Raw genomic sequence first — 10985 nt, forward strand, 5'->3', positions numbered from 1 at the left:
CCAAGGTAAGCAGTGTGGCTGCAGCCCCCGCCCCGGCAGCCTGGTGACTGAGCTGGTAGTTCTGGAGGGAGAGAAGAAGGGAGGAGGGCAGGCTTGGGGTATGCTCCTCGTGGGGAAAGCCGGAGTGGCAGGAGGTGTCAGGCTGCTCTGTCCCTTGGAACCACCTTGGGGGGAAGGGGACAGGGCTTTGCACAATTTCTGGAGAGCCGCAAATACCATGACGGTGAGCTGCATGTGGCTTACGAACCACGGTTTTGCCACCATGGCCCTAGACAGTCTCCAAGACCTGCACTCTCCATATGCTTACCTGCATCCAGCTGCTAAATCTGCTGCCAGGACCCTGCCTGGCTGCTTGCTGACCACGTGTGTATGTGTAGCCCAACAGCAGCAAAGGGAAGGGGCTGTTTTCCACCCAGCACCAGCAGCAATTTAACACGAGTTTAAAAAATTCACGCAAAAATAAACATGTTAATCGCGCCCATTAAGAGCAATTAATTGACAGCTCTAAATTTTTATTATATCTATCTTTTGGAGAGAAGGTTCTTACATTTTACCTGAAGTCTGAAAAATGCGTATACTTGCATTTAAAACCAATAGGCAAATTCTTAACTAGAAATTTAAATATATGTTGTGCTTAGTTCAGGGACTGAGGGTTTTGATGCATTGTCACAGTAATGACTACGCACTTAAAATGGGCTGTATGCCCATGCCTAATTACTTTGTGTATTGGAGACAGTTAAAATACACGAGCTGCTTGTTTTAGCTATAGAGGGTGCATCTACACATGCATTTACTCCAGCCTAGATTTACTGTGCAGTAAAATGCTGCACAGTAAGGGTTTTTGGGTAGGTGTCTATACATGCGGAGATTACGGAGCATATTTACTCCCAGTTCCCTGCAGGCCTGCAATATGCCTCTGTCGCCACCAGGGGAAGCTCTAGGCTCCCCCTGGATGCTAGTCCAGAGGCTGGATGGGAGCACCAGGAGACAGCTGTCTTTTGGCCCCAGGGGGCTGCCTGCAGCTGGGGCGGGGAAAACGTTCCCCTGCCCTGGCAGCAGGGTGCTCCTGGCCCTGGCTTCCCAATCAGAGGCATGGGGCTTGGGAGGAGCTGCAGGGGAGGGGGAGATCCCAGCCCCCTGCCCCGATCCACAGCTGCCCTATGAGCAGATCAGGGCAGGGGGCTGGGACCTGCCCTGCACTTGCAGCTTTTTCTAAGCCCCATGCCTTGATCACCTGATCGGGGTATGGGGCTGGGGCCAGCCCCTTACTGTGGTGGTTCCCTGTCAACCCCAGGCTGCCTGTGGAAGTCTGCATGTGCAGCCCGGAGCTGGCTGGGGACTGCCTGAAACAGGACAGTCCCCAGCCACCTCCAGACTGCATGTGCTTCCCCGCGCAGCCTGGGACATAGCTCCTTGCCCCCAGGAGCTGCCCCCTGCTGGGGCAGGCTGCGCTACAGGAGCCTGGGCAGGGACTATCTCACACTCCCTTGTGGACAGCTGACCAGGAGCAGATTTGGCTTCCGGTGAGGTGTCTACATGAGCACTATGGCGCTGTTACTAATGCCTAGTAAATTTGCCACTTGCATTTAGAGATAGCAAATTTACTCAGGATTAGGGAGATTTACTGTTAAGTAAACATGTGCTCATGTGGACACACATGCTTACTTCACACTAAACTATGCTAGTTCATTGTTAAGTGTCTCGAGTAGACACGCCCACTGAGGAGATTCTGGGGGGGAATTTGGGGGCTTAAGCAGGTATTTACACTGCAACAATGGACCTGTGTGCTGACTTTACTTAAGTACAGTATATAGCCATGTGCTTCTTATGCTGAAATGCAGTTTGTCTCTTTACTGGTTAAGGTTAGGGTGGGCGGGTGTTGCTTTCCAGTTATTATTGGCTATAGTATCAGCTTTACAAAAAAGTTCTATTACCTGAAATGATCATAGTAAGCACCCTTTGTTGCTTTTAAGAAGAATATTTTTTCCATTTCAAACCCTTCTTCAGCTATTGAAATCAGACTTGCCTCTCTCTTCAAGCCTCTTCATTGCTTGCTGGAACTCTGTTTTTGAGCGCTTCTTTTTAGTAGTGATGTTTTTCATACTCAAATTCTCCACTCACTGCTGTAGTTACAAAATGAAGACACTTGACACATGAAGTGGCAGCCAGCCATTGCAAATCATGTAGAACAGTGCAGGGGAAGTTGTAGGTTTGGTCTCTGATACAGACAGCCTCATGGACTTTGTGAAAGGCACTGAATTTTTTTTTTTCATGGAAAGCACAAGGGATCTCTTACTGTACAGTGTTTCTGGAAATCCTTTACCATTACAGTAAATTATTGCAATACTTAACTTGACTGCCCTAAGACATCTCTTCCAACAAATAGGATGATTCTGGGTCACAAAGATCTTGTCTTTTAACAGATGAACATTTGCCAGATATGACTTCAACTTAATCATCATGTTTAATGGCAGTTCAAATTTGTAGCATTTGTCATCCACACTTATAGAACTCTATTAATTTTGAGGTCCTGTACTTAATCCTGAACATTTTGAAAGATCCACTTACTTAAAGCATTAATTTGCATATCAAGATAAATATGATGAACATCAGAGATTCTTCATCATTCTCAAAAGTATTATTCTACTGTTCATTTGTGTATAGAGTTTATTTTTTCTTATGTTTACTTTTTATGGTATAGATGTGGCAATTCAAGTGTCAGTTTATACCTGGTGGCTTCTCTTCTCCCAGAAAGGCAGTTCATGGTCTGTAGGTCCAGTGCTGAAAATGTTTTGAATTCTGAATCTAAAAGACTTAAAAAATTAATGTTTTAGAAAGCTGATGACTCTTAACAAGTTCTTCTTCATTTGCTTTCACTTTCTCTTCTCTCTACTGCTTTCATCTGTTTTGAGTGGGCCACTGTTTATCAGAATATAACTTAACAATAAACTTTTAAAGGAGGGATTTATCTACCAAGTTTTCTATGCACAAACCACTCTTGGTTTTAAAAACCTTCCCGTCTCTTGTTACTCAGAAATAATGCTCCTTGCAATCTGGTTCCTCTTTTCTACAAATATGATATCTTGAACAGAGCAATTGCTATTTTCTGCTTTAATTTAAAGCATGAAGACCCATATGTTTTTGCTGTGGTTTTCACGGGTTTTTGTCTTTCTGCAATCTCTTCCACCCTACAAACAGGCAGTTAGTCCTTCCTGAAACTAAGCTGATCACTTTTGCCTTAATCAGTTTCCATTCTTCACCAGTATTTCAGTGAACTGTTTCTATGTACAGCTTAATTTCCCCTGTTCAATTTTGCACTGAGATAATGATTAGGTATTTGACATGAGTCTGATGTGGAAGTAATGAGGACATTACAAATCAAGCTTGAATTTCTCTAAGCTCATGAGAGGAGGAAAGGAGCTGAGAAAATCAACACACATTGTACATGCGGTGTTAATAGGTAGCAAGCGCTGAAACAGTTTTTATATTAAGTGTATGGAAAAATATGTACATTTGATATGCTTGAAAGATTTCATAATAGAATGCTTCACATTTGAAAGAATGGAGAGAGAGCTAGGTGCTTTTAGCTGGAAGTCACAACATTGCAGGTCACAACATTAAAGTTGTGGCACTTATCAATGCATACTTTTACTGAAAACAGAATCTGTGATCTGTCTCTAGTGGGTTATGGAATAGAGAAAATCCCACACAACTTACTGATTCGTTTGATGCGCTGGCTGGGGGAGTAGTTAGTTGATTGCACGATTTCACAATGATTACACACTTAATTCATACAACACAATTTTATTTTAAAATTCTTTGCTATGCATATAACACTGCTTAGCTTTAAGAAATACCGCAAACATTAAGAACACAATAACTACATATATCAGAAACAATGCTCCAAATGCACTTGCTTCCCAAACAATGCTATAAGAATTAGTATTACAAAAACAACTACAATTACAACTAAAAGTTAAATTTGAATCAATACTATTATTTTTCATAATATACTTACAATCCTAGAATTCCGAGAAGCCAAACACCTAAATATGGTTTCATTCCTCAGTAGTACAATTTAATGGGTTGGCCTCAGTAATACAGTTCAATGGGCTCGCCTCAGCAATACGATTCAATGGGCTGGCCTCAATACTGATAGGACTAAGTCCCCTTCCTTCAGTTCCTTTTGGGTGCTCTGCGGCTTCAGCGTGAACTAAGAGATTCGTGTTCACGGAGAGGGTGGTTCAGGTGATCAGTCTGATCCGGCCTACACTTGCAATTCTTCCTTCATTGTTCTGCAAGTGAGGTTACTTCAAAATTGGGACAGTAGGTTACAGTTTTTATTGAGTGAGTTGCTGTCTTGGGCCCCTCCTACCCAAACCTGTCACTACTCCCAAATTTGGGCTCAGATCTTACTCAACAGATTCTTTTGCTTGGTAATTAGATTCTTTTGTTGACCATTTAATTACTTTGAGGAATTTCCATATCACTGAATTGACTTTTATTTCCAATCTTTTAAAAGGCTCCTAGGTTTTGATTTCTCGGAATGTGGGATGTTTGCTTAAGGGTCATTTTTAGGTTAACTTCGTTAAAGGCCTCTAAAGATAAGACTCTTAAAGTCTTAATTCAAGAGTTAAGACTGAGCAAAGTCAGGACCTTCCGCATGTAGACCAAAACAATGGCCTAGATAAGAAGATGAATCTTGTCTTCCTAAACTGGCTAATGGGCAACTATTATAAGCATTCAAACTATTTCATTCAATATGACATGAACCTACATTGTAATGCTTTAGGATTATTTTTAAAATAGCTTTAGAAACTAAGTTTTCCTTTATTGTATCACTTGCACAAAGATGTTGTCATAAAAATGAATAGTAGGAAAAAGGGCGTTTGAACTCAGTTTTGAGGTCTGAAATATTTGACTTCTGTCTATTCAATAATGATGTTTCAGGATTTTAAATGGAGAATGGAGAGGAGAGACTTTAGGATGTATGAGGGCATGCAACATGGGGAAAACTTAATTTTTTTTAAATGGACAAGTATCTCATACTTACTAATACTGCTAATTAACAAAAGGTTAATGTGCAAACATTTGGCTTAATTCATAACACTTCAGCCATCCAGTTCTGTATTTTATGGTTTTCATGTGTTTGTTTCAGACTCTTTTTTTTTTTTTTCCTTCTTATCCATCTCCCATTCTAGAACAACCAGAGAATAGTAATGACGCTACTGAATTGGGCAACTTTGTTATACCTGAGATTAGTGTCACAAATGTGGCTGGAGAGAGAACCGGGAATGGGGAAAAAAGCAGAGCACTAGCAGAGAATGATGTTCAGCATATACAGGGTGTGCAGGAAACAGCTACAGATCCTAGAACTGACAGCAAAGCCTTACCAGAAATCAGGAGGCAAAAATCTGTAAGAAAAATGATGGAGGATGGAATAAACTCATCTGGCAGAGTGCAGTTTTAGCTGAGCACTTTGTAACTGCACTCTCAGGTACCTTTGATTGAAAGGGTCACTGCTGCATGTTTTGAGAATTAAGGTATGCAGTTACTGTATGTGCATGTTTTAATAACCACAGATGCATGTATTACACAGAACTTCTTAAAATCTCTGCCACATACAGTGATGACATGCTTGTTGCAAGCAGATGTATGTAAAATGGGGAAACTGCACTGAGACCCAGCATTGACAAAGTGTTTATTTCCTATTCTTCAAGCTTACTAAGCATGTTTTGTTGGATTTGTAGGATCCACCAATCAGGTAAATGAGGTGGGCTATTTCAAACAAATGCAAAAAATGTATAGCACTCTAAATACTTGTTATGATCCTGGGACTTTCATACTACAGTGTGTACAGTTTCCAACCTACTTATACCACCAGACTTATAATGCAGACGTGACCTTTCAGTCCTAAAACCTATGCACACTTCGGTTTGATAATTATGCAGGATCTTTATTGGGTGTTCTGGGGCATTGATCATCTACCTTCCTAATTAACTTGCTTTGCTAAATATCGAGTAGAAGCACTTGCACATAATAGGATTTAGATTTTTTTCTTAGTTCTTTGTGGTGTCTTTCTAATCTGTTCCTAATCATTTGCATGAATAACAGGAGTGTGTTTTTTTCCAAAATTAGTACAACCTGAGATTATATGGGCATGCATCTTGGCTTAGTAAATGTAGCTTTACTTGCTCTGATTTTAAATCATAATGATTCATTTTCTGCACTGTAATGGGTAAGTGTCCTACTTTCTATTTTGTTCAATACTCTATTGCTTTATGGCTTCATGCTTGAAAATAGAAAAATCTAACAGTTTATATATATATATATATATATATCTATATCTATATCTATATATCTCTATCTCTATCTCTATCTCTATCTCTATCTCTATATATCTATATCTATATATCAAACAATCAAACCATGGTTAGAAAATGTCAGGTGTTTAATTAACTTTTTTCCTTGTTCCATTCTGCAGATAATACTGATCTAGCAATTCAAGAAGAACTGATAGAAGTATCTGAAAATGATGAAGGGTTTTACTCTAGGGCTACTTCTAGCTCAAGCCAGTCTGCCTTATCAAACAGCAACAACACCAGCAGCAAGATCCTGTTAGGGAAGAGCCAGCGAAGATCTGGAGGAAGCAAAGTTGGGGGAAAAGAAAAAGAAGGTGCTGGAGAAGTGTGCAGAGAACAGTTGTCTCGAAAACAAACTCAGCGTGCCATGAGTGAAAATCTAGAGCTTCTGTCCTTAAAGAGACTGACATTAACTACTAGCCAATCGCTGCCTAAGCCTGGCAGTCATAGTTTGGCCAGAACTACTACCACAGTTTTTAGTAAATCTTTTGAGCAGGTCAGTGGTGTTGCAGTTCCAAGTAACCGTGGTAGTGGTGGTAGCGTGTCTGGTACAGAAGTAAATAGGTTTTCTGCATGTAGTCTGCAGGAAGATAAATTGATTTATGGAATAGAAAAAACAGATGTCCCCAAACAATCAAATCAGCAGCGACCTCCCAGTATCAGTATAACACTGTCAACTGATTGATGTCTGACAAACTGGTCAGTATGAAAAAGGAATTTAACAAAATCTCTAATGTTGGTCCTCTCTACCTTGTGTGGTCCCCTCTTAAATGCTAAATACCTACATTCTTTATCTTGTAAAGTTCAGCCCGAATTTGACAGTAACAAAGTCTAGATTGCAATCTTAGCTATTTTCTATTAAATTTAAAATGTTAATAGTGTAGAAATAGCTCTTTAAGTGGTTTAAGTCTTTTTTTTTTTTTTTTTTAAGTTTACACCCCCTATAGTTGCAATTGTTAACAAGCATCAGCAATTTCTTCTTTGCCGCTCAGTTTCTTTTGGAAAGGTCGCCATCTTGGAATGAAAGTTTGGAACCACATTGTAAGACTCTTGTATCATAACACCACCACAAGGCAAACCATGCCAGAGAAAGTGTTTTAGTGCGAGAGGGCTACTTTTGATGAATGGTTATAGCCTCAATTTACTGTTGCATGGAGTATGGCTGCTGTTATTAACTGTGGGCCACATTTTAAAAACTGTATTTCTGTCTTGCGCACACTGAAATCAAAATCAAAAAATGCAAATTAGATTTTTTCACACATGATGCTTCTTTGTAAATCCCATCTTTGAAATGTGGTCTAAAAAGTCATACAATGGAAGAACAAACTTCTGGTGGACAGGAGTGTTCTGTAACCTCTAGGATTGCCATCAGAAAAGTGACTTGGTAGCATAGTGAATTTCATGTTTGACTTCAGTGTCTTCCTTACAGATATGTTTGATCCAAAAAACAAAAAGTTGTTGTTCTGTTGCTTCAAAGTGGACTTTGTGGATAGGGCTTTTATTTTTAGCTCAAGAGTGTTTTGGGAATTTGGGGGTTTGTTTGGGTTTTTTTAACAAATTCTTTATATAGAATTCCATCAATTTTGATGAGTGAGCTGCAGATTTCAGTTGCTTCTCTGGGTGGCAATTATAGTCTCTCACTTTTTACTATTGCCACACTTGAATTTTCCTTAATTTCCAGCATCGGTGTGCAAAAAAGGTATGTTTTTTCTTGTAATTTGTGAAAGGAGCAAATTGTTCTCCCTTACCTGCCCTTCTGCCTTCTTTATGTCCTCCAGCCTAGTATGCTCTAGTATGCAAGGTTATTGCACATCATGAAGATTAGGCACTAAGCTGCTGCTTGGCATCATTGTCATCAGACCCTTTTTTTAAATAACTTTGGAGAAAATGTGTTCATTAGTAGCAGTGTCAGCATTTTTACATTGATCTTGATAGCCTTTGCTTTTAGTCAAGCAAACCAGTTAAAGGAATTAAAGTGCTTAAAAGTAAGAATACTGTTAAAAGATGTACGCAAATTAAGTATCTTGCAAGCACAAAAGCAAATTTATACTGTTGCTGATTAGAACTTTTAGGCTTCTGTGTCTCCATTATTTTGCTAGTTTAAAGTATAAAATAGCAATGTGCTTTAGAGGTAACTATAGTAGTAGTGAGAGGTAATGTTAAGATAGCTTTAACAGCGCTTAATAATTACAATGTATATGCAAGTGAGGAGAAGAAAAAGCTGGCAATAATTGCTCCTTGTAGTTAAGGGAGTGTTTATAGTGTAATGTTGTGGTCTTCCCCCTCTCCCACCTCCAGGTAAAATGAAGGAATAATTCATATCATTTACACTCAGCCAGATTTCTACAGTCAAGAATATAAAGGGTGCTGATACCACAGAGCAAGTTCCAAAGCATTAGTAGACTTTCCCTAATTGATTTTTACCTTGTGATGCCACTCTCTCATCATTGAAAACTAAAGCACAAATTTAAGTGAGCCCAAATTATACTGTCTTTCTCCTGAGCAGCTTTTAGGAAGAAGAGGTGAGAGGATGTGGAGGGGGTAGTGTAGTATGAAATGTTAGTTGATCTTTGGTCGTAGCACTCGAACCACTCGAACCACAAGTGGCTGAAGTATAACAGGCAGCTAATCAGAGGTACAACTAGTTAATGGCTACTGATTTGAAATTCTACTTTTTAATCTGAAATTTCTTCCAGGATGTTGAGAAGAAACCTTCTTGCTGGAAGTTCTAGTGACCCTTTGCTGGCTCTTACAGGTAGAACTAGCTGTCTTGATCTGATTTCCTAGCTATAGGGTAGTTTTGTGTTTCTTTTTTTTTTTTTAACATTTTGCTTGAAATACCTGTTTAAGTTAACTTTGTATTTAATTTCCTAATGCCAAGAAAACTCTGCTTTATTCTGACAGTATTAATTAAGAATTAGCTTTGAGAAGACAATGGTATTTTAAACTGTTTCTTTTCTATTTTTTAGAGACTGATTTTGAATTATCTCCATAGTGAAACTTTTTGAGATTCAGTATTGATAGAAAGGCCAAAAATTATTGTACTGGGAAAACGTAGTAATTTTATTGGAAAGTTTATAAATTAATAGAATCAGTTCTTGAATTGTGTCTAAAATGCCATAGGATACAAGTGGGTAACTTAATGTTTACAAAGCTGTTGACTATTATTAACACTATGGATCAGGTGGTATTTGCTTAAAATAAAACCAGTTTATTCTTTATCTTGCACAGCCAGTTGTTCTTATCTTTGGCAGTTTTGTTTAATGATAGGAAGAAAAAATGTTAGAATAAAATGATAAAACCCACTTCCCTATTTACACAACTGAATTTACATCAGATTTTCTGCTTTTCAAGTAAGTGTGATGAAAGGGGAGGTTTAATTGATGAAAGGGCTATTGTTTCGACATGCACAAACATTGTCTTCATAAACATGTGCCCAACGCCTGCTCCAACACATGCTAATTAGCATCTCATATTCAGCTCCCCCTTGCTTCAAAATGGCAGAGATGATTTAACTAAAGTTTGTCAAACAAGCTTTGTTAAAGTGCCCCCACTGTCATTTTAAAGTGTGGGATGCTGAAGATATGAGATGCTGCGGGTGTCCCAGGAACCACTCTAATTAAAGCGCCCCCTTCTCCACCCCAGATCATGTGTAAAGACACCCTACAAGGCTTATTCATTTATCATGTTTTATATAACTCCAGAACCTAACACCCAATAATACTGAAAATGACCCTAAGAATCTTTTATTGTTATATAGGTTTAAAAATAGAACTCTTGCATGGGTTGTTTTTTTTATTTTTTTGTTTTTAATGGAGCACAGGGAAAGTAGGAATAACTGTTCTTTAACGTTGTATATGGTTGTTCAAATATGCATTAAAATTTCTTTTGTAGGGAAGTGTTAGGCACACTAATAAGTTACAGCAAGTTCAAAGAGGGCAAGGATTTTATATATGTCAGAAGTTCCATGGTAAGTGGTCCTGTGCATGGTTTTCTTCTGGGGTAAATGGAAATGTACCTCAGTGAAATGGGGCTAAGCTACCATGGGGTTAGCTTCCATTTACTGTCAGGTAAGAGTACGCCTGGCCTGTGAAGCAACAGAAACATGGTAAATTGCCACTCCTGATACAATAACTTGCTTGTGTTTTCTAGTATGTTTAGTCTTCAAAGTAGAATTCAAGTGACAGTGGCTCCCTTTGGATTAGCAGTCTCTTGATGCATTTAATTATGAAGCCATTGTTCCATTAAGCAACATTTGCTCATTTTAAATTCAGTATACATATTGCATTGAAGACAGTTGTTGAGGAGTTTTATTTGTGGTTTTTTCCCCTGGGGGGAAGGACGGGGGCTTACCTTAGCTGTAAGGGATTACTTGAGAAACTTATTTGAGTTTTTTATTAGTTTTTGAATAACTGGAGCTAAAGAGAAAATGTCTAATGCCGACAGTTAAATGTAAACTCATTACATAAAAACAAAGGGAAATGTTTCCAGTGCTGGATTAACAAAACCTAAAGTATTTTATGAAAATAACATTTTAACACAGGAAGTATTTTATTTAATTCTTTATATAGAAATCAGGTATTTGTTTTCTGGAACTTCAGGACATTTTTATGCAAAGAACAT

At 38.7% G+C, this 10985-nt stretch overlaps 1 protein-coding gene across 5 annotated transcripts in view; it reads left to right on the plus strand.

Moving 5' to 3' along the window:
• Positions 1-10244, plus strand: part of FAM126A (family with sequence similarity 126 member A) — a 40764-nt gene extending 30520 nt beyond the window's left edge. For 3 of the 5 annotated variants that reach the window (XM_006028584.3, XM_025210014.1, XM_025210016.1), the window contains one exon: positions 6485-10244. In XM_006028584.3, the coding sequence (XP_006028646.1) occupies positions 6485-7047 (563 nt within the window). In that variant the 3' untranslated portion in view covers positions 7048-10244. Of the gene's footprint in view, positions 1-5201; positions 5498-6484 lie in introns of all 5 variants that reach the window. The other 2 variants (XM_025210017.1, XM_025210015.1) reach the window with 2 other exon arrangements.
• Positions 10245-10985: the final 741 nt, after the last annotated feature.

This window comes from Alligator sinensis, unplaced genomic scaffold (assembly GCF_000455745.1).
Source record: "Alligator sinensis unplaced genomic scaffold, ASM45574v1 scaffold1112_1, whole genome shotgun sequence".
NCBI lineage: Eukaryota > Metazoa > Chordata > Crocodylia > Alligatoridae > Alligator > Alligator sinensis.